Raw genomic sequence first — 24,271 nt, 5'->3', positions numbered from 1 at the left:
TCATGAAAGACTGCACTCCCAGGTTATAGCGTTACTCCCTCGACCCACACCCTTCAGAAGGCCCCGTTTCCCCAGCTTGCACGTCACCAACTTATCACCGGTTTGGGAGCATAAGGAACCCGTGCCACAGAATCAGGAAACTGGGGGAAACAAGACGTGGACAGTGGATAAATCTTGGCATATCCAATGTACCCACCATCTTGCAATGGAAGGCATCATTGTTTCCCTGAATAAATTGTAAAAATTTTTAAGACCCTTATATTTGCAGCATACCATAACCCATAACACCATCCTAGATGGGTTCCCTTTAATTCAAGGTCACTGTCAGTAAAGTCCAACAGACCGAAGGGTAGACTGGATGAAGCTATGCGGCTCTGGGATTCCATATCCCTGATTTATTTTTTCTAATAGCATTTTAACCCTCTGGCATATTTTCCATTTTTGCCTGGGAGGACAGACGTGGGGTTTGAATTCTTCCATTCGCATAGACAAAATAGCTGGATGATCAACGTTTTTGGTTAAACAAATAGGAATGTGCAATATTGCCAGAAGTCCTTAAAGGTGGTAGCATTTATTTTAGGGCCCAGTCGTTACTTCATGATGATTTGATTATAAAGTTCATTTCTGTCTAATGTGGCATCTCAGGCAGCTTGAGCTGCTCTAATAATACCATAGACGCTGTGGCTTGAACAACAGAAACTCATTCCTCACGGTTCTGAAGGCTGGGCCATCCAAGATCAAGGCGCCCGCCAGTTTAGTTCCTGGTGAGAACTTCCCTGCTTGCTTGCAGTCATCTGCTCTTCGTGTCCTCATATGGTGGAGAGGGAGAGAGCTCTCATGTCTCTTCTAATAAGGGCACTAATCCCATTTATGAGGGTCCACCCTCACGACCTAAGTACCTCCCAAAGATCCCATCTTCAAATATCATCACAATGGGATTAGGGCTCCAACGTAGGGATGTGAAGGGGGACGTAAACATTTAGTCCGTAGCATGAAGTTAGCCAGTGGGCCAGATATTGGCTCACTGGCTACATCACATTTTAGAGTAAAATGGGTAACTTGAAGCATCATAAATTAGTAAAACTGACACTGACCCTCTCTAGACCGTGACCACTGAATAGAATATTCTCTGAATATGATGTCCCAACCAGAGCAGAGGGAAAGACAGTCATAGCCAGTGGCTTGTGCGGTGCTTAAAAGCACATATTTTAACAACTGTGCTCAAGTTCTTCCTCTTTGGGGGGACTCTCCTAAGAGGTCCAAGGTACCTCCCCACCCACCTCCCTCTGTTATGTTTACACACTTGGACACAGACACTCTGTGGGAAAAGATTCCAGTAACATCTTTCCTTTGTTTGATTTAGAACAGACTAGCAGAGAAAGGTGTAGGAATGAAGCACTAATGAGGTTACTAGGGAGGTAAGAAGCATAATGAATGTCAACCGTCAACAGCCAGGGGGCTTAAACAACAGAAATTTATTTTCCCACAGTTCTGAAGGCTGGAAGTCTGAATCGGGTGCCGGTATGGTAGATTCTAGTGAGGACTCTTTTCCTGGCTGATAGATGGCCGTCTTCTCCCTGTGTACTCACGTGGCCTTCTGTGCACGTGCATGGTGCGCAGAAGTGGGGAGGGTAGAGCACTCTAGTGTCTCTTCTTATGAGGACACTAATCCAGTCCCATCAGGGCCCCACCCTTATGACCTTAATTAACCTTAAAAACTTCCTTAGAGGCTCCAGCTCCAAATACAGCCACACTGGAAATTTGGGAGAACATAAACATTCAGTCCACAATAGCTCTGAAGACAATAGTCTGGCTCGCAATCCTTACTCTGTTACAAACCAGGTGTGTGGCTTTGAGGAAATTCTCTAGCTTTAAAAAAAAAAAAAAAAAAACACGGATTCTGGGGACGCAGTCTGGATCAAATAAATTTGAATCTCTGGGGATGGGGCTTGAGCAGAGGTACTTTTCAAAAGCTCCTTAGATGAGCCTATCAGTGTGCAACCAGCTGAGTAGTGGACTTTTTGAGGCAAATACAGGAGGGTGAACTGAAGCAGAATCCATCTGAAGAATGATGTGAATGAAACAGCTGTGAGGCTTGGAGAATTTGGCTCTCTGAGACCCGGCCCAGGACTCTCTGATATCTTCACGTGGCGTAGTGGGGACATTCTTCGTACAAAGACATCTGGGTTTGATTCAGCTTACTTCTAGCCATAAATTCCTTTCTTAGCAGTTTTAGCCTTCCCATCTGTAAAATGCCAGTCCTCAGGTTTTCTCTGGAATAAAATGAGATAGTAGATATGAAGAGGCTTTATGCAGTGGTTCTCAACCTTTCTAATGCCGCGACCCTTTAATACAGTTCCTCATGTTGTGGTGACCCCCAACCATAAATTATTTTCTTTGCTACTTCATAACTGTAATTTTGCTACTGTTATGAATCGTAATGTAGATATCTGTGTTTTCCGATGGTCTTAGGTTCTACAGCAGCGGTTCTCAACCTGTGACCCACAGGTTGAGAACCGCTAGCAGGGTCGCCTAAGACCATCGGAAAACACAGATATCTACATTACGATTCATAACAGTAGCAAAATTACAGTTATGAAAATAATTTTATGGTTGGGGGTCACCACAACATGAGGAACTGTATTAAAGGGTCGCGGCATTAGAAAGGTTGAGAACCACTGCTTTAGAGCCTACACACATTTCAGGAAGGTAAGCATTGAGGTTGCTTTGGGCCCCAACTTCACCCTGACTGCCAACTGTGTTGTGATCCCCAGTAAGTCCCGCTTTGAGGTCAGTGACCCCCATCTATAGGACCATAGAATCTATTGGCTATAGGACCGATGTCCTCAGGCTGTGGAGACACTTCCTCCTCACCCCTACTCACTTAACTCTGCCCATTGACTTTGAGCTCGAATGGGAAGGGACGGGAGCTTGGTGACAGTGAAAAGGGACTTTGACCTTGACCAATGTCCCCCTCGCGTCTTCCATAGGAACATGCTTGCCAATTCAGCCAGTGTGCGGATTCTCATCAAGGGAGGCAAGGTGGTGAACGATGACTGCACCCACGAGGCTGATGTCTACATTGAGAACGGCATCATCCAGCAGGTGGGCCGTGAGCTCATGATCCCCGGCGGGGCCAAGGTGATCGATGCCACTGGCAAACTGGTGATCCCTGGAGGCATCGACACCAGCACCCACTTCCACCAGACCTTCATGAACGCCACGTGCGTGGATGACTTCTACCACGGGACCAAGGTAATGCTCCTCTGTGCCGAAACTGCCTTCTGCTCTGGCGTCTTCTACTTCTGGGAAGAGTGCTCTCAAGGGAGCCACTGTGGCAACTAAAATACAGTGTAGACGTCAATGGTTTTTAGTATATTTACCATAAATGGGTTTTGACTGTTGATGAAAATGAAATCAGGCGGTATGTACCCTTGTGTTGGCTTCTTTCGCTCAACGTTATTTTTGTGAAATTCACCCATGTTGTTGTGAATCATTTACTTTCATTACTTTATAGTATCCCACCGGATGAGAGACCACATATCTATCGCACTTACCCATGTTGCTATCCATGGGCACTTGGGTAATAGCTGCTAGTTTGAGGCGATTACCAACACTGTTGCCCTGAGCATGCTCACCCCTGTCTTTTGGCAGACGTGTCCGCACACATGTCTGTTGGGCATATTCCTAGGAGTGGGATGGCTGGGTCACAGGGTAACGTATGTTCAGCTTTTGCCAAATCATTTTCCAAACTGGTTGTAACAGTGTTACTCCCAGCAGTCAGGTAAGAGAGGTCCCAGTATTTACCATCAACATAATGCTGATAACCAGACCGGTCCATGTGGGGGTCCATGCTGTAGTATGCTCAGGCCTTGCACCAAAAATTATCGCTCTCTGGTTACTTTCCCCACCTGGGAGACCTTTAGTCCAGGGCCGGATGCCACACGGTCATGACTCTGTTTCCTAGTCTCTCGGAAGGCAGGCTGGCCTTCTTTGTCTTATTTTCACACTGTCATCTGCCAGGCCTCATTAGCCAGGAGTGACAGCTTTTCCCCTGAGAGCCTTTAGCTCTTTAGAGCCAGGGGAGACCTCTGCACATGCAGCTCTGTGCAAGCTGGTGGGTAGCTCAAGGCCCCAGCTCTCCCATTCCTGCAGGCTCGGGCTACCTCAGGCACCCCCTCTATGCCAGGCCCTCGTTGTGGGGAATTTAAGGGTCCATAGACCCTGAGCCACCCTGGCTGGTGGTGTCACCTACCAGACCCTTTGGTTATATCTACCCCCTAAACAAGATTGCGCCTTGTCCTTGTCCCCCAGCTCATATTGAGAAAGGCCGTCCCCCCTGGACTCCTGGACCCCTTCAGTAGACCCTTTCCAGAGTCCTGCCTGTGGCCTCCCATCCTCCCAAGAACTGGCTTCCTGTCCCGTACCCCTCCTTCCCAGGACCTCCCCTCCCTCCCAGGATCTCCCCTCCACAGTGGTGCTCCTACCATTGGATATTTTGGCTTCCTCTTTCCTCGAGTTCCTGACCATCTCCTGGGGAGAGAAAGTGCTCTCCTGTTGCAGTGCTGCTCCCGGGGACGTGTGGATTTAATTATTCACACGGCCTGTGGCTCTTGCACAGTCTGCACCCTGATCCATTGCCGCTGACCTACTTTGTACCTTCTAAGAAAGGCAGCCGTGGGTTCACTTTAAGCATCTGGGTTTACAATGGAATAATAACCCCAAGGAAAAGCTCACCCGAGTGATTAGCCCCGAGAAAAAGAGAGATCAAGTTGCACCTTTTTGTTCTTGTCCGACAGATCCGTGGGGCCTTGAACTCCGCACCCCCCATGCTCTTGTGGGCTTGTCAGTTTGGCAGCAGCAGCCAGGGCTGGGAAAACAAGACCGTTGAAAGGCTGGCTTTTCTGAAAGCATCTGGGACTCCATTGTCCTGGGTCTAAAGGGATTTCTCCGGCACGTCTTTAACAAACGCCTTGCCCGCCTTTGCCTCTGTCAGAGGCTGTGACAAGCTCTGCCTGGCTCCCCTGGCTCTGCGTCTCATGCTCACAGCTGGTCACTTGATCCTCCTCCCCACACCCCACACCCTCCCAACCTTTAGACCCCGCCCCCCCCCCAAGTCCAGTACCTGGATTTCCAGACCGACAGGACGACCTGCTTGTCAATATTGCAGACTCCAGTGAGGACAGAGGTTATCTCCTGTGGGGAGGCGAGGGAATGCGGGAGGAGAGAGAACCAGTAACAGCAACTGGGTTAATAAAGGTCTAGGATTCCAGGTGGCCATGGGGTCTTTTTTTCTTCTGCCTGACTTGTAAGTTATACTTACTCTTTAGTGTATATCTAATATTACACAATAGCCCTGGCCGGTTTGGCTCAGTGGATAGAGTGTCAGCCTGCGGACTGAAAGGTCCCAGGTTCGATTCCCGTCAAGGGCATGTACCTTGGTTGCGGGCACATCCCCAGCAGGAGGTGTACAGGAGGCAGCTGATCGATATTTCTCATCAATGTTTCTAACTCTCTATCCTTCTCCCTTCCTCTCTATAAAAAATCAATTAAAAAAATGTATTTAAAAAAATATATTACACAATAAAGAATGACAGTGTACCCCACCAATGGCTCTCCCTGGCCAGGTGGGAATATCAGAATAGGCTTTTTAAACTGCTGGCACACCCCTTCACTAAGATGTTGCGGGGGGCGGGGGAGGGCCCATGGACAATAGAATAAAAAGCTTCCTAGATGCCTTTTCCTGCTCCTCCAAAAATATATCAATAACCACTGTGTAGGCTAGGGATAGGGAACCTTTTTCTGCCAAGGGCCATTGGATATTTATAACATCATTCATGGGCCATACAAAATTAGCCTGCTATATTTGGTCAGCATTTAATTAACTCACCCCTAATGCCTTGTCAGGACCAGACGAAATGATTTCACCAAAGATTTCACAGGCCTTATATGGCCTGAGGGCCAGACGTTCCCCACCCCTGGTCTAGGCCAGTGGTGTTCAACCCTTGGCAGCAAATTACAAGTTAGAACTATTTGGGGAATTTTTATTTAAATCATACTAGTGTCCAGGCCCCACCCAGACCAATGAAGGCAATGTCTCTAGGTCTGCCTCTCCCCGTTGTATTTTTTAAAGCATCTCTGATGATTCTGACACCGGCAGGCACATGATTAAGGAACTTTCCCAGCTGTTTTGAATGGCACGTTGTCCAGGCTGTTACCTTTGTCACCTAACTGACCCTCACCTTACGCGCCAGGGCTGACAACTGAATCCCTTTGGAAAGCTGGGGCCTGCCTTGCCCTTGCCAGTCTTCTTTATTTCCTTCTCTCCTGTTTACATTCCAGGGTCCCATCACTGGGCTCCCCAAACCCACTCTGTACAGTACTTGCTATGTTTCCCTGGCCCTGTGTTCTGCGCTTCTGTCCATGCCCCATAGAAACCATCAGGGAGAGAGGAGTTGGCCATGGCAGAGGTGTCAGTAAACGGAAGTCCGGCTGGGTCCTTCCCTCTTCTTTGATGGTCCAGAGATCCCCTCCTGTCTGTGCCAGAGCCATCTGGCCCCAGAGACAGCCTCCCACTAACTCAGAAGCAGTAGCAGCAGGACATCTATTCTGGTAGTCAACCTACAATGGAAGCCAAATGCTAACCAGAAGGGTGCTTAGCCAGCGTGGGATCTGCCCAGGGAATGCTCAATGGCGTAAGTAAGCTAGGGTGGCCTGCCACATCCCAGCCCCCGGGGAGCGTCCTGACACTCCTCCTCCCACTGCAGAGGAGTCCTGAGTATGATAGGCTAGGACATAAATGAATTCCCTTTGGTGCCCCACCTGCCAACATCCGTACCAAGGCCCCATTTATCCTTTGGGCAGGCTGTGTGTGGTTTGCCATTGAAATTTGCTCTCCTGGAATTAAGCCGTTAAGTGCTTCTCACTTCCTTCTTGTAGCTTGACTCCAGTGTTCTGTCCATTTCTGTTTAATTCTGGCTTAAAATGTCTTAAGTCTTTTATAAAGCTCTGTAATAGCATTTCTTGCCCGGCTGGTGTGGCTCAGTGGTTGAGCCTCAACTCATGAACCAGGAGGTCACGGTTCAATTCCCGGTCAGGGCACATGCCCGGGTTGTGGGCTCGATCCCCAGTAGGGGGCGTGCAGGAGGCAGCGGATCAATAATTCTCTCTCATCATGGATGTTTCTATTTCTCTCTCCTTGTCCCTTCCTCTATGAAATCAATAAAATGACATTTCCTGCTTATTGGGATCCAGACTCATATCATCTTGCTCATTAATTGATGTTCCCAAGTTCATGCATATCTGTAAAAAGCTGGAAGGGACCTTAGAAATCTAGTCCCACCCTCTCATTGATGGTTTGATAGGAGGATGAATGAGTTGCCCCAAATCCCAGAGGTAACTGGACCAGAATGCAAGTTTCTCAGTCTGAGACCCTTTTCACCACGCCACTCAGGGGTTCCTGAAACCCGAGAGCTGGACAGACACCCCTTTCAGACAGTCTGTGACTTCTTGATGGGCTTCATGCAAATAGTTGCCTTGACGCTGTGGCTCTGAACGTGCCTGGGCCGGAGGAGGGCATCCCAGAACTGACATACCTCAGGCAGGCAGTGGAGTGAGCTCTGTGCCTCTCCAGGCAGCGCTTTACAAAACACCTCTCCTCCCTGGAGAGTAACATCGATGTCAGTGCCTTCGAGCTGACACTTTTTACCATTTACAAATAAATGGTTGCCCTGAGGATTAATGAAGTGATGCATGAAGAACACTTCACACAGCGCCTGGCACAGCGTACTAGTATGCATGCGATAAATGTCGGTCCCCACGCCGTGACTACCTGCTTCCACCCCAGGCCTGGCCTCTCTGTCTTCCAGTATCTTAGGTCATTTGATCCACCCACTTTGACTTTACAGTGAAATTATTTGCGTCCATCTAGTGCCCGTGATGCCTGTGGCCCTGGGCCAGCTGCTGCCACACTGTGCCCACTCTCCCTGCTGACCTGCCACCCTTCTGGCCTGGCTGTGCCCGTTGGGATCAGCAAAGCTGGCTCCTCTCTCTGTCTTCTGAGTCACCCACAGTCACACTAGAACCCCATGAGAGCTTCATGAGGTGACTTTCCTCCCCAGCCACCTGGAGGACATCCCTTCTCCTACCTCTTCAGCTGGCAGGCACCTCATACCGGACAGGGGATGTGTTAATTTTCTAACAAATGACCACAAATTTTGCAGTTTAAAACAATATCCACTTATGAGCTCACACTTCCGGTCTGAAGTCTGGTCCTGGTGGGGTTGGGTTCTCTGCTCGGGGCCTCACAAGGATACAATTAAGGTGTCAGATGGGCTGTGTTCCCATCTGGAGTTCAGGGTTCTCTGCTAAGTTCACGAAGTTGTAGCAGAATTCAGTTTCTTGCAGTTCAAGGACTCATGTCCCCAATTCCTTGCTGGCTATATCCGCTGAGGGCCCATCTCAGCTCCCAGAGGCCGTCAGCATTGCTTGTCATGTGGCCCCTCCATCCTCAAAGCCACACTCCAAAAGGTTGCCAGTTCAAATCAATCCAGGTCAGGGCACATGCCCGAACTGCTGGCTTGATCCCTGGTGGGGATCTTGCAGGAGGCAGCCGATCGATGTTCCGCTCTCACAATGATGTTTCTCTCTCTCTCTCTCTGTCTCCCTTCCTCTCTCTAAAAATCAATAATAATCTTTAAAAAAACAACTCTTTTTAAAGATTCCACATTTACATTTTTTTTTCATCAAAAGTCACCTTAGCCACCCTTTACTTCACAGCTTCCTGTGCCTCCTCTCCTGTCCCTGCTTAAGAGCCTGCAATGGCTCCCTGTTGACTAAGACATCAAGTTTGGTTTCTGGATCTTCATCCTTGGCACCTCCCCATTCAACCTTGTGTTCCCATCTATTCCTCATTCTCAGCTGCTCCCCAACATGTGCCCATCCATCAGGAAGACGGATTTCTCAGCCCCTTCCCTTATGAACATCCGTGCTCCCTCCTGCCATCCCTCCCACCCATCCGCAGAACCCCTCCTTCAAGGCCTTCCCCACTCATGCCACATTCTTCCTCCAGCTCATTCAGAGCCAGAATCCTCCTTTCTTCTCACCAGCTGAAATAATTTGTCATCCTGGGGCTTTCAAATTGTGTCCTGTATAAAGTTCATCTCAGCTAGATTGAAGACTCTTTAAGGGGTAAAGACCACAGCTTATATTTAACTCATGGCTCACCGCAGAATTCACATAGCTCTAAACATATAATAGACATTCAAGAAATAGATGAACGTCAGCATAGCATGGTAGTTATGAACACAAAGGGAGGAGATTGCCGGATTAGAATATCAGCTCCACATTTACTAGCTGTGTGATTTGGGTAAGTCCATGTCTCTGTCCCTCAATTTCCTTCTCTGAAAAATGGAGATTATATTAGTATTTTGTGAATATGAGTGACTATTTGTAAAATAGCCTTGGGCGCTTACTAAGCACAATATGAGTGTTAAATAAATGAATAGATAGTACTGATCGAGGACCAACTCCTGGAAAATCCATTTGTACAGTTTCCTCATGAGTATGTATTAAACTGTTAAGCATCAAATAGAAACCAAAAAAAAAAAAATTGTGGATTCCATTTCACTTTTTAAAAATATATATGTTTTATTTATTCTTTTCGAGAAAGAGCAAGGAAGATGGAGAGAGAGAGAAACATTGATCAGCTGCCTCCCCCAATGGGGATCAAGCCTGCAACCCAGGCTTGTGCCCTGACCAGGAATCGAACAAGAGACCTCTGGTTGCATGGGACGACACCCAGGGCTCCATTTCAATGCTTAGGGTTGAGTGTGTGTTTTAGATTTCAAATGGAATCTAATTATGATGATGATGAGTTAAGTGTCTCTCGTTCTCTTGAAAGCAGAAATAGCCAGCCAGTCGTAAACTCTGCAGGCATTAGGGCTATTTAAAGGTGCCCTGCTTCAAATCAGTTATCTTGCTTAACAAGACCTTGCTGGCAACTTTCCTTCTACATCTTCATTAATTGGCAGGCCAAAATGTAGGCCAGGCTGACCCTTCTTAGAACAAATGGAAGAGAGATCTATCGTTTCTTACAAATTTTTCACATCTAGTACTGGAAAAAAATCTCCTATGGTGCCCAAGCAGCTCCTTGATCCTTACAATAAAGGGTATTTGCAAAGAACTTATCTACAGAGAGATTGTTGTGTTTTAAAACCTTTGGTTCAAATAGAAATAAACTCACCCTCTGTGATAGACCCCAAGCATCTTGGAAACCATTCATAGTTCATACAAGTTCTGCTTTTATACTCTCCTCCTTTAGGGTTTAAAAAAAGAGAAAGGAAGAAGGGAAACACATTACCTACTGGATGTGTACTTCAGTGATGCATGTAGTACATGAATATATATTTTTTCCAATTTTTTCTTTTTCTTAAAGCTTGCACATTTTTTTCATATTTCAAGAAATATTTGAATATGGCTTTAGAGAAAGCTTCAAAAGTCTCAGCTGGAAATATCTCTTCTCCCAGACCTCACTGAGGTTTGCCATATTCCTGGCTAAAGGTAAGGGTCTTAGAATGGTTTATTGACAGGTAGAAATGGACGGCAGACACCTTACCTTGTCCTTCTGGTGGTTCCTGCCTCCTGGTTCCCTCCGGTTGTCAGGGCAGCCAACCATTTTTCCTCCTTCTGATCCTTTTTTATTTCTTGTTATTTAAAAATTAGGAGCTATAGGATTCTCAATTAATGATTATATGAAGATAAAACTATGGCCCAACGACAGTGAGAACTTTCTTATTAACCATTATCTATCTGTCATACTACACACACACATTCAAACACTGAGACGCTTTCACATACTCATAGTCACACTCACCCTCACTGATACACAGAATTTTAGAGCTGGAAATACCATTAGAGATGAATGAATCCAACCCCTAATCCATAAATAACTTTCCTACTTAGGTTGAAACTCTCCATGGTATTCTAAATTAATATTTCAAAATAAAATTAAATTTGATATATGGTGGGGAATTCTATTCTTGAGAAGAGTATGTATAGAAGGGAGGTCATGATTAAGTAACCTAGGAAGCCACCTTTTTATTTTTTTAATCTCTGTTACTCCCTTCCCCCTCCCTCCCAGCAAATTGATTAAGGTGTAATGGACATATAATAAGCCACTCATTTTAAAAGTGTGTAGTTTGGTATGTTTTGACATATGCATACACTGGGAAGCATCACCATTGATATAATAAGCATATTCGTCACCCCCAAAAGTTTCTTTGTGGCCCTTATAATCTTTCCCCACCCCAGGTAGCCACTGATCTGTCCCCTTCCGTTAGGTCTCCGTTCTTCTTGGTGTCCTTGGTTACCGCCATGCCTGCCCTGCAGCTTCTCTCCCTGGTTTGGTGCCCTGACTCTCACTTTGCAAGCTTATGACACTCCACGGCTCATGTTTGGGAGAGCGGTCTGGCGTCCGATCTCCAAGCCCTAGCCTCAGGGGCCCATGAAAGGATGTTTTTCCTGCTGTGTGGGAAACGGAGCTTGTTCAGCTCCCGAAGGGTCCAGGACCCCCGGCCCCCAGGTGGCACCCGGCTGCACATGGCTCTCCAGGGGACCTACCCTTGAGCTCCCATCCCCTGCCCTTCCGGCCTGGACCTCAGGCCCGCTTGTCAGAGCACTTCCGTTATCCATTGTACCCTTATTTTGACCTTTGAAGCCCCTCAGACAGGTCTTATCCTTCCTTTCCCATGGGCCCAGGAAGCTGAGTCTCAAGGAAGTGAAATAACTTGCCAAGCTAATAAGTACTGGGACAGGTCTGCCTGCCCACCTGCCAGTTCAGCCCCCATTCCTCCAGGCCAGTGTCCAGGGAGGCCTCAGGCCGGCTCCCCAGCAGTTCAATGGCCCTGTTGTCGCTTAGCTTTGGGACCAAAATGAGGGACTCTCAGAGGGAAGACGAGCAAGTGGGGTTACATGTGGCTTATTTCTGGGTTGTTGATAAATCCCTCCCCGCTGGCATCTGTGGGCAGCCCAGACTTTTCATAAAGGGGGTTGTGGCCAGCGTTCCCACTTTGGGACTCGAAGGGGCTTTGCGAAGGAGGAGGGTGACAAAGGGCCCCTCTGAGCGCCTCGAGTTTAGAATGGTTTCCCTGGGCTTCTCCGAAGCTGGCAGCATGTATTTCTGCCACAACTCCCTTTGAGGATCATCTCCGGTCTCCATGGTAACTGCATGTCGGGAGACAGCCGGCTCTGTGCTGTGGCTTTGTATTAAACACAATGAATTTAAATTGGATGCTCGGCAGTGAGGATAATCATTCTGGATTAGAGAGGAAGCCTGCAGCTCCTCATTTCATAATTTTTGATGTTGGCACAATTCTCAGAGTTAGCCCTGTCATTCGAGCCCAGGCCACACCTACCTCTCTGTTTCTGAATTCACTTGGGTTTGTTTTGGACAAGGGACTCTTGGAGCCAGGAGCCCCTCAGTCAGGCCAGGGCTTGAGCTCTAGAAGGGGCAGCCAAAGCAAAGGTAACCTGGGGGCTCCAGACTCCGATGGACCCGAATTCAGTCTGGCTGTCTGACTTCCTCGGCCTCCGTTTTCTTATCTGCAAAAGGAGAAGAGTAACCTGCACCCTTCAGAATAATATTTCTTAAAATGTTATTGTGATGAAATGTACCATTTTAATCATTTTCAAGTGCACAGTTCACAGAGGCATTGAGTGCATTCACAGTGTGGTCACCACACGAATCCATCTCCAGAACTTTTTCATTTCCCCAGCTGAAGCGCCTCAGCTGCTCAACGCTAACTTCCATTCCCCGCTCCCCTCCGCACCTGGCAACCGCCACTCTCCTTTCCGTCTCTCTGAACTGACGGCTCGTGTACGTGGAATCCTATAGCATGTGTCCATTTGTGACTGCTTATTTCCTTCAGCGTGATGTCCTGCAGGTTCATCCTGCTCTAGCATGTGCCAGGATTTCCTCCCTTTTGAAGGCTGGATAATCTTCCACTGTGTGGATAGACCACGTTTTGTTTATCCACTGATGGACACTTGGGTTGCTTCCACTATTTTTGACTATTTTTGAATAATGCTGCTATGAACATGGGTGTGCAAATATCCGAGTCCTTGCTTTCAATTACAGAGTCATTTTGAGGATCGAATTAGATAATAAATATTACCTTATTTGCACATAGTAGGCCATCAGTAAAGGTGAATTTCTCTCCTGCGAGTGAGGTCAGCGCATGCGCTCACTGCCACAGTGGTCTGAGCTTCCGTGAGAGTGCTGTCACCTTTTGCTTCTGTCTCCCTGGGACATGCTGGTCTGCCATGTCTGGGAATGAACACAATTCAAGAGTTTAGCCCTAACCGGTTTGGCTCAGTGGATAGAGCGTCGGCCTGCGGACTCAAGGGTCCCAGGTTCGATTCTGGTCAAGGGCATGTATCTTGGTTGCAGGCACATCCCAGTATGGGGTGTGCAGGAGGCAGCTGATTAATGTTTCTCTCTCATCGATGTTTCTAACTCTCTCTCCCTCTCCCTTCCTCTCTATAAAAAAAATCAATAAAATATATATATTTTTAAAAAGAGTTTAAAGAGACTGTCTTTTTTTAAAATACATATGTTCTTATTGATTTCAGAGAGAGGAAGGGAGAAGGAGAGAGGAATAGAAACATCAATGATGAGAGAGAATCATTGATGGGCTGCCTCCTGCACGCCCCCTACCCAGGATCGAGCCTGCAACCGAGGCATGTGCCCTGACCAGGAATCAAGCCCAGTCCTCCTGGTTCCTGGGTCGATGCTCAACCACTGAGCCACACCGGCCTGGGCTAAAGGGAAAGTCTTAAGCATGAAAATGTGCAGTGAAAACCATGCAGGTTTTTACATTCCTCCCACAGTTGGTATTCATATATTCCTGGTTCCAAAAGGAGACGTGTTAGAACCAATGCACGTAATTCCTCATCGGTTACCTATTTTAAGCACACCCTCTGGGAGACCCAGAAGCTGGGGTGGGGTGCCCCCAGGCTCTGAGTTTCTGAGCTTCACTACCATTTCAGCATATCAGATCTGTTCCCAGTATTACAGAAAGGTATGGGATTTGGGGTAAAAATACCTAGATCCAGTCTTGGCTCATCTCTAAAAAACCGAGAGGATGAACATGTGTTGCCTATGGTGTTTGTGACGATTCGATGAGGGAAGTATTCTGCTGTGCGGATGACCCACTCCTGGAGCCCTCTGTGCACGGAGGCTGGTTTGCAACTTTCCAGGAGAGTCCTGCTGGGTCTGGTTTCATCCAAAAGTTGCTAGGCCCCTCCCAGGTGAGCATATCTGGGTCCCAGGAACCATCCTTCGCTGTGGGTCCTCTGAAAGTAGCCTTTCCTGGCTGGGCCGGGGAGAGCCAGCTCCCCTTTGTGTTTAGGAGTTTGTGACCAGGGAAGGGGGCGGGAGCTCTTGTGACCCTGCATGACCCCAGCTGCTCCCTGCAGGTGGCAGTCTGGCCTGTTCTTTTTTTGGCGGGGGCGGGGGAGGGGGGCAGGAGCGGGGAGAGGGGACAGGAAGAGGAAGAGGGTAAGAGAACATTTATTTATTTATAAACCACAGAAGTAGAAAAAGTAATTTCTAGAAGAAATGGGCTTAGGAAATGAGTTACAGAGGTAAAGGAAGGGCCCTAGGAGCTTGGGAGTGAGGAAGGTAATGGTACTGCGCCTTTGGGGGGAGGGGAAGGGAAAGGGAAAAGGAAAGGGAAAGGCGTGGTGGTGCTGGGGGCGGGGGGGGGGGGGGGCGGGGGGAGCACTCTGGGTCCTCAGTCCTAAGGGTTTAAGGGCGGAGACTTCAGGGGAGGTCCCAGGGGAAGATCTCAGGAGACTATTCAGCAGTTTTCCAGGTGTGTCCTTTCAGGTTGTGGTCTCCACTGACTGACAGCCGGCACCAGGGCAGGGGGTCATTACCCCATGCAGCTGGTCCTGAGGTCAGCAGTGACTGGTTTTGTTGCTTTTTGGGGCCTGCAGCTGAAATACAACTGAGGCCTCGATGTTATCTCTAGGGAGGGAAGGCCAGGGGTCCAAACCGCATGACCAGCAATGTGCTAGGGGAGAAAAGTCACCCTGGCCCTAGCCAGTTTGGCTCAGTGCATAGCACGTTGGCCCATGGACTGAAGGGTCCCGGGTTTGATTCCAGTCAAGGGCACGTACCTTGCTTGCAGGTTCAATTCCTGGCCCTGATGGGGGCGTGCGGAAGGTAAACAATTGATGTGTCTCTCTCACATAGATGTTTCTCTCTCTCTGTCTCTCCCTCTCCCTTCCACTCTCCCTGAAAATCAACGGGAAAATATCCTCTGTAAGGATTAACAACAACAAAAAGTGCCCCTGGGGGTGAGGTCCCGGGGCCTACCTGTTGGGCAGGAGCCAGGCAGGCTTGGGTCAGGGCTTTCTGAGCACATGTGCTCACTGTCCTTGAGGCCCGAAAGCTGCCCGGGATGATGCACCTGTCGGGAGGGGGACCTGGGTTTCCTGGGAGGCCTGCACCTAAACTCTGGAACAGCTCACCTCTTCTGGGAGCCCAGAGCCAGATCTCTTGCCTTGGTAGGAGGGTTTGCTTGGCTTTCATCACCCCATCCCAGCCTGGCCTTCCTCCTACCTGTTGGCTGTTCCTTCCCAGCTTCCTTCCTGGTTTCATCTTTGTCTTAACCTTCCTATGCGTGGCTGCTTCTCAGTGTCTTATCCGAGTTGCCTTCTCCTTTTACCCACCTCTCTCTACCTAATCTGGTACGCATGACTCCACATGTATGGATACAGCTTAGCACCTCTGTGCACATCCCCCAAGCTCAGCACGTCCACCAGAATGCAACTCCTCTCTCAGGATTCCCAGGGAACCCTCCTCCCGGGAATGGCACCCCATCCTCCCAAGCCAGCGCTCACTTGCCCAGGACCAAAGACTCCTCAGCATACAGCCAGAACTCAACCCAGGCCTCCAGGCTCCCAAGTCAGGCTTCTCCCTCCAGAGCATCCTGTCCCCATACATCGTCAGAGAATCGAACTGCATTTCTGACTAACTTACAAATGCAAATGTCACTCTAAGCCCCTGCCAAACTCTGGGCCTGCCCTGGGACCCCTCCCCACTTTTTGGTTATGCTGGACTCTGCCTGGACCCCTGTGTCGGCCATCTCTGGCCCCACTGTTCCCACTCCCTCGGCACCCCAGCCTGCATTCTCTGCCCCTCTTCCTGGCTTTACAGAGATAGCCCGTTACAATGGCATGTTCACTCCAGCCCTTTCTTCTTGATTCTGTAGTGCCTCTCCCGTACGGTTTTCCCAAACCTCATCTTAGCTCAGACCAATACTCCAGCACTCCTGATTTTCCCAAACCTGAGCAAAACAGGAAATATTGGCATTATTTCCAGTTTTGCTAAGAAGTCCGGGACCGCGGGACTGGGCACCCTCATTTGTCCTCCATGTTACCTCTGATCATCTCCCTACTCGCCCCCCTCCTGAATGGATGGGAAGAGGTGTCCCTCCAACCCTCAGAGTCCTCATCTGCTAAAGGAGATAATAATACACCTACTGTGCAGGGCTGTTGTGAATATTAAACAGGCACAGAGTAAGTGCTCAGTGGATGTTGGTTATAATTAGAGATTTTCATCTCTATTTGAACATCCCTCAATCGGCTCTCTTAAGATGTCCAAAATTTTTCTTCCCTCCTAAATTTGATTGTTTTTCTCCTAATATTGTTTTTTCAGCCACCCCGTGTAGTACTTCCCCCATTATTTACATCGCCTCTTCTCCTGTCATCAAACCCTGCTTCTTCATAGAAACAGGTTTCACACATGTCCTCCCATCCCATCCCTGAAATCCCGGTTCATCGTCCCAGCACGGCAGCTCAGCTTGCATCCACAGCCAGAGTAACGTTCCAAAGACTGGGTTTCATGTCCCCCTCCGCCCAGAAGCCTGCTGTCACTACAGACATGTGCAGGGTGGGTGTGGCCAGCGTCCTTCTACCCCCACACTCCCTGAGCTCCCTCATGACCATCACCTCCACACACACAAGTTGCTCATTGTTGCCGACCAGATGGGATCCAAGTTCATCAGGTTCACCCAGTTTGGTCCTAATCAGAACTGCCTCGGCCAAAACCAAGCAGATCTAGTCTTGGTCCCCCAGCCGTGCCCCCAGCTTTCCCACATGATCCCCTAGCCCAGTGGTCGGCAAACTCATTAGTCAACAGAGCGGCAAACCGCGGCTCATGAGCCGCATGTGGCTCGCGAGCCGCAGTTTGCCGACCACTGTCCTAGCCCACGGCGCTACCTCATCCCCTCCGTGCGGCCCTCAGCCTCTCCATCCGGAGGGGGCCTTCCCTTCCTCTGCTCTTCATTTGAACGTCATTGAGGAATACTATCTTGTGATGCCTGTACTGACGTTTTATTTTGAAGTTATTCTATTAAAAATGAACTTTTGTCTTGTCCTGTTTGCTAACCGGGCTCTTAATCTCCCTCAAGGTGCTTACATTTCTCACTTCATCTGGAACAAGCATGTCAAACTCAAAGGCTCACACTGGCCAAATAAACAAGGTGTAAGTGTAGGTGGGCCGCAAAAAAAAACACATAAGTTTCAATTTTCATAGAAACGTAGGTTTATTTCGATAGAGACTTGCTGAATACAAAGGGCTGAAATAAATGAGTAATCGTTCACATAAAACAGAACATTTTAATAAAAATTAATATTTTTTTCTGGAACATTAACTTACCTGACACTGAATAACTGCACAAATTAATAAGCGTAACGCAAATAAACCTATTTTTCTTGTTCTCCGAAAGCGAAATATTTCCTGTTGCGCACACCAAACAAGTCAGTATAAGACAATGACGCGGCCATCGGCTGCTAAAATATTCGCTGCTAGTATCAGTGGAGAAAAATGGTGCACCTGTGCGTAAGGCGCATAAGGGAAATGAATGCAACATGATTATAGTAGTCAGTCATTAGCGAACATTGTAGTTCGTTATTAATCATTATGTATAACAGGATATTGTAAAAATCAAGTTTCAACATTTTTATTAAAACGTTTCTTACGTACCGTTATATTGTCTGGGCCGCAAAAATATTCGTTGTGGGCCGCGAGTTTGACATGCTTGATCTGGAGCATTTGATACACATAATTAAGAGGCGATGTAAATAATGGGGGAAGTACTACACGGTGTGGCTGAAAAAACAATAGTAGGAGAAAAATTATGGTACATTAGTGCTACCTACAAATTATGCTTATTTATTAACTATGTTATCATAGTATTATAAATCACTACGATTTCTTGGGCTCCTACTATGTGCAAGCACCGTGTGAGGGGCTTTCCATGCATTATCTTCTTTAATTCTCATAGTAATCCCTTGAGGGATATATTATTATCCCACTTTACAAGTCAGGAAATGAAGATTACATAGCTTGCCCACAGTCTTACAGCAAGTAAGTGACGGAGCTGGGATTTAAACCTAAATCTGCTTTCCTTAAAGTATAATTCTCGTCACTGTACTATTTTTGCCTTTAAATATATAATGTGCCTTTAAATGACAGGGAGAGTAAGTGTGGGAAAACGTCTCTTTCCCAAAGTGCATTGTGGATTGAATGTTGCCTGTTTCCTCTGTAGAACGTTCAGAGTGAAGTGTGAGTTTTAGGAACGGGTGCTTAGAGTGAGAGCATTGCCAGGTCAGGACTGTGTCCTTGATGATGCAGCGGTGGCTGTGCACCCCAGGAGAGGACAGTGAAAGGAAGTTAGGGGTGCAGTGAATTGCAAATGTACAACCTGGAGAAAACCAGCCAACTGCAGGATGAGCTCAAGGGCTGTGCATTATGGGTCAAGAAACGCTGGAGAGCTGTATGCAGCGAGAGAGACAGAAAGGGTGGCCCCGGGAACTGATCACTCAGATGCCCTGAAGGAAAGCGTGGGGATCAGTGGGGATTCCGTGTGTTTGTTTATTTGTGGTTTTCGAAGAAAATGGGTATGTGATAGAAGGTGTTGGGGAGACTCCAGCAGAGGATGAGGTGGGGGTCTGCATTGAAGCAACCTGGAAGGGAATTCTGGGAGAAAGGGCGGCGTCCTGAGCCCCCAGGGTGAGCGGGCTGAGTTTGTAGTGAAGCCCAGTGTAAGCCTGCTAAGAGCCGGGTCTCCTAGATCAGGCCAATGTGGCTGATACAAATGTGGGACTCCTTGTTAAAAAAATTATTATTGAGAATTTCAAGATGGCAACAGCAGAGCGCTAAACTAAGCATAGAGTCCTTCTACCAGTAAGCGCAGGGCCCGTGGGACTGCACAGGCCACAGGCCACACGCCACAAGCATCTTCTCACTTGCTGAAGTGTCCAAGTCCTTCTTTGGGGGAGTTTTTCCTGTCCCAAAGTCTGGTGGTACTTAAAAGCTGGCTTTCCTAAAAAATAAAATAAAATCTTTTTAACTTTTTAAAAAAGAGCTGGCTTTCCAGAGGGTCAGTAAGCAGCTGACAGATCCCTGAAGGTGAAGAGCAAGAGAGAAACCACTGAGCTGCTGTTTTTTTCTCTCTTGTACTTGGAGAGCGTGAGTAAAAGATGGACGCTAATTTTAAGGTGAAAAGAAAAGGAAGTGGTTCAGCAACTCCAGGGGAAGCAGATCCATCTGAACCAATGATGGCTTTCCCAACTGCATTCCAGAGGCAGGAAGGTTGGCACTGCACTTACTTTACAAAGCGCATCCACGTATCTGTTCGTCTAGCCTCAGTGCCCTCGTGTGCCCGTTAGAGACTGAGTCGCCCTTAATCTACACATCTAGATGGTAGCAGATCCTGCTGTTCTAATTCCAGTCACACCCCTTTCCCAAAACACAGCCCTTTTCTGTGCACAGGTATGAAAATGTCGGATTCTCCGAGATGTGCACCTGTCACGCAGCTGCTGTGCTCCAGGAAGTCCCGCCCCATCCCCAATGAAAAGCCCCACGGATTAACCCTGGCCCGAGTGCCCTCTCGGCAACAGAACACAATGTTTGTGCTTGACCTATTGGTGCTTGGTCTTGGAGCAAGAGAACTTTTCTCTCAGGGAGAATGGGGTGGAGTGGGGTAGAGAGAAAAGCCGTTGCTCCTGGGAACTCAGCAAACAGCGAGAGCTGCAGCAGTGCAGAAGCTGGTAAGACAGTGACTCTCCGAAGATCTGCGTCCTGGCAAAGCCGGGAAGGGTCAGTACATTGTTTCCTCCAATACCGCGATATCGGCAAATAAGTCATATCTGAAAACTCTTTCCAGCTTGCTGAGCAGGTCCCTGGTCCATGTGGAGACCCCGTGTGTCCCACAGTGGTCTGGTAACTCCCAGAGCATAAAGATCGAACTTGTAGCAGGTTCAGGCTGCCTTCAGTACAAGTTCCTGCCAAGTGTGAGCCTGGAAACTGTGTTATAAAACGGATTTGCCTTTAAGTGTATCCAGTTTTCTTAGGGAGCAAATGGAGGCAATATTACTGGGCATCAAATAAATCCTGATTTAGTCAGCAGTACATCATAAATGTCAAAAACAAAACAAAACAATGGGAACCCTTTGAAATAGTAATATTGTGTTTCCTTTCCTGCCAGATGTGTGATGGTGCTGTGTCTATTGGTTAAAATAATGGTCCTAATGTCCATATGAGCTTAATAGTGAGAAATGTGAAGTCCCACAGACACAATGGGGAATGCCTGGCTGGACAGCAGTTTATGTAAATGAACAGTACCGCCTTGGGTTGGTGGATGGGCACTTCTGGTCAGCCACCAGGCTTCGGGAGGCTCTAGTGAGTTAGTTACCTGTTCCCTGGCCGTGTCTGGGGTAATCAGATGTTCACCGTCACGAAGCTGCTATTCCACTTCCTGGCAACATACCCTGAATCCAGGGACCACTCAAGTGTACTTGAGGATGCTCCAGCCACATGTGGAGCAGCAAACGTCAGGAACTCAGAAATGAGTACATACCTGGAGGGGTGCTCATACAATGAATTAAAATGAACGAAATAAATCTGCATAAATAAATTCTTAATGGTGTTGAATTTAAAAAGCAAGTTGCAAACGGATAGGGGCAATACGATATTATTTGTATATTAGAGGCCCAGTGCACGAAAATTTGTGCACTCGGGGGGCGGGGTCCCTCAGCCCAGCCTGCCCCCTCTCACAATCCGGAACCCCTCGGGTAGGGTCCCTAGGCCTGGCCTGAGATCAGGGCCTATCGGGGCTTTCCTTCCCCAGCCTGCAGGCAGCTGGCCCAACCCCTGCCACTGCCACTGCTTGCCATCTGTGCAGCACTGCCCCCACTCCCCTGCCACTGGTGGCCTCCCTCTGCAGGCGACAGGCTGGGGTGCAATGGCTTGGCTGGCCCGGGCCTCCCTCTTTCTTTGCTGGGGGGCGAAGCCAGCCCTGCAAGGAGCCGTCTGCCTACCTGATCGCTGCTAACTGCTCACCTACATACCTGATCACCCCTAACCGCTGGCCTGCCTACCTGATCACCCCTAACCACTCTGCCTGCCTGCCTGCCTGATTGCCCTAACCGCTTGCTTGGGGGCGGGGCCAGCCCAGTGAGGGGCCGTCTGCCTACCTGATCTTCCCTAACCACTTGCCTGCCTACCTGATCACCCCTAACCGCTGGTCTGCCTACTTGATCACCCCTAACCACTCTGCCTGCCTGCCTGATTGCCCCTAACTGCTTGCTTGGGGGTGGGGCCAGCCCGGCAAGGGGCTGTCTGCCTACCTGATCTCCCCTAACCGCTGGTCTGCCTACCTGATCACCCCTAACCCCTCTGCCTGCCTGATTGCCCCTTACCACTTGCTTGGGGGCCAGGCCGGCACTGACTTCCTGTTGGTCAGCCTCCGGTCGTTACTGGTCATTATGACCCAGGGTTTTTATATATTAGGATATTTGTATATATTTTAAAATTTATAAAACAAATATAAAAGCATAAAATTTTAAAGCATAAAAACATGATGGTGAAATTTTTATCAACCTCGGGGGAGAGGCATGGGAGTAGGACGGAGGGCTTCAGTTATATTGGGAATATTTTATTTCACTTTTTTATAACAAAGCATGTAAGGTAAATACAGCAAAAATGTTATTTTATTTAAAATAAAATATTTAAAACACATAAGTATGGTTAACTAAATTTTAAATAGTTTTAGCTTCCTCTAAATTTATTTTAAAATATCCTATATAATAAATGCCTAATATGCTAAGTGACTGACCGTTTGTTCAACTGGTCACTATGACGCGCACTGACCACCAAGGGGCAGACGCTCCAACTGGTAGGTTAGCTTGCTGCTGGGGTCTGGCTGATTGGACTGGGCAAGACAGGCCGGACATGCGTGGACGAATCCGTGCACCTGCCAGTTTCTGCCCGATCCCCACAGGCCAGGCTGAGAGACCCCCACCGGTGCAGTAATCTGTGCACCAGGCCTCTAGTATATTATAAAAGTAATGTATTCTATTAAATAAAATTCAGAAAATTAGAAAAAATTTAATTACTCAGAATCTTATCACCCAAAAATGGTCATGGTTAATCTTTTGGTGTATTTCCTTCCATTTTTTTCCTTTGTGGGTGTGTGTGTGTATGTGTTTAAGCATAGTTCTAAGCATCTTGGATGCACACTGAATTCTGCCTTTTTCATTCATTATGATATCCTCCTTTTCCCATGCGATGACTTGGCCTCCCTGAGCATCACTTCTATTGACGCCCATTGAAGCTCCACAGCTTGCTTAACCAACACCATTTTTTGCATAAAAACAGTTGTGAACATGTAACACTCATATGTTCATAAACAATCCTTTTGAAAGCCCGAGGAACAGGACTGGGTGGTGCTCAGCTGTGGGTTTCTGCACGGCTGTTCTGTGGGGGATGACAGTAAAAGAGTCTGTCACATCTGTGATATCACATTCCCGAGGAGACTGAGCTTGTCAGCATCAGCCCGGGGGTAGGAACTGGACATATTTCAAGAGCCAGCTCTGTGTCTCTTGCCTGAGAGGAAACAAGTGCTCCCACCTGCAGCTGGGCGAGTATTTGCTGATTCCATTAAACTCTTATTTTGAGGTCAGGGTAACATTTAGCAGGAATAATTATTGCAGATATTTATGTGTGCCCTTCCAGCTTGTAGATGCTCTCCAGCCACCCCCCTGTGATCCTCTCTGGGCCCCCGAGAGTGAGGTGCAGAGCAGGCACACAGGTGCCCCTGGGTTACCACAGTAAGCAGGAAAGTCAGGCCCACCACCCGATGCTCCCACCTCCTTCCAGAACCTTTCAGTGATCATCCTTAGACCCAGGCAAGAGGGGTCATGTCTGCCCAGAGCCCACTATCCCACCTCTAGACCACAGCCTGAGTCTGTCCTCCCGGGGGCCAGACCACCAGCATGTGCACGTCTAGGGCCAAGGGCCTGGTTTGCAGAGGGTGAGCAGAGCTTAGACCTGTGGGCTGCAGGATGAATCATGTATGGGCCAGGGGGTGTGGGCTGGGGCAAGCACAGAGGCTCAAGGCCAACGTCCCCTACCGTGTAGCTCAGAAATGCAAGATCTCCGCGAATTCTAAAAGCAGGCCTGGCCTTCTTGGTCGTTATGACAATATGCTTGTCGGAGTTGGAGGATGTGGTATTCTGTGCGACAGTTGTTGGCTAGATCTGTAACTTAGATTTGGTATGTGGACCTCCTTTTCCACTCTTGCTCCCGCACCCACAGATTTTAAGAACATTCTTATCACACTCCCATTTCCAGGTTCCATTTTTTCTACCCAAGGCCACCATCATACTGGGATGCGGGGGGGGGGGGGCGGGGGGCGGAGCAAAGAAAGCAATCTGGAACCACAGAAAATGAAACAATGCATCAGACACCTCCATGTCCATGTGTAAAAGCAAGGAATGCATTTCAGGGGGAATACATAAGAGTACAGCCAGCCACCTGCCGCGAGGATGAATCAGCCTGGCACAATCCAGCAAATCCGAGAGAGAAGCCAGCGAGTAGCGCCTCAATCTGCTGCTGTCTTCTCTCTGCCTCCCGCCGCCCCCATCCCGGTCCTCCGTGTGTGCCGCTGACCTGCACCCTCTGCCGGCCGCTTTAAGCTATGCAAGAAGTCAGGTCCCTGAGTTTCCCATGACAGCACACCCACCAGAATCAGCATGGAAAATCAATGTGGCAAGAATTCTCATTTTAATTGTTGTTTGGCCACTGAACTATTTTTTTTTGGGGGGGGGGGGGGGAGTCCTTATTCCCTAGCGGTATTTCTGATTTGTGATCAAGGATTTAACTGAATAGGGAAGCATGAATCATTAAGACTATTTCCTT

At 48.2% G+C, this 24,271-nt stretch overlaps 1 protein-coding gene across 2 annotated transcripts in view; it reads left to right on the top strand.

The window, feature by feature from the left end:
• Nucleotides 1-24,271, top strand: part of DPYSL5 (dihydropyrimidinase like 5) — a 66,337-nt gene that overhangs the window by 22,845 nt on the left and 19,221 nt on the right. For both annotated transcript variants that reach the window (XM_080684775.1, XM_080684776.1), the window contains exon 2: nt 2,991-3,255. In XM_080684775.1, coding sequence (XP_080540901.1) covers nt 2,995-3,255 — 261 coding nt within the window. In that variant the 5' untranslated portion in view covers nt 2,991-2,994. The remainder of the gene's footprint in view (nt 1-2,990; nt 3,256-24,271) is intronic.

The sequence above is a fragment of the Plecotus auritus genome, assembly GCF_963455305.1.
Source record: "Plecotus auritus genome assembly, chromosome: 8".
Lineage (NCBI taxonomy): Eukaryota > Metazoa > Chordata > Mammalia > Chiroptera > Vespertilionidae > Plecotus > Plecotus auritus.
This window is presented reverse-complemented; position numbering and strand designations above follow the sequence as displayed.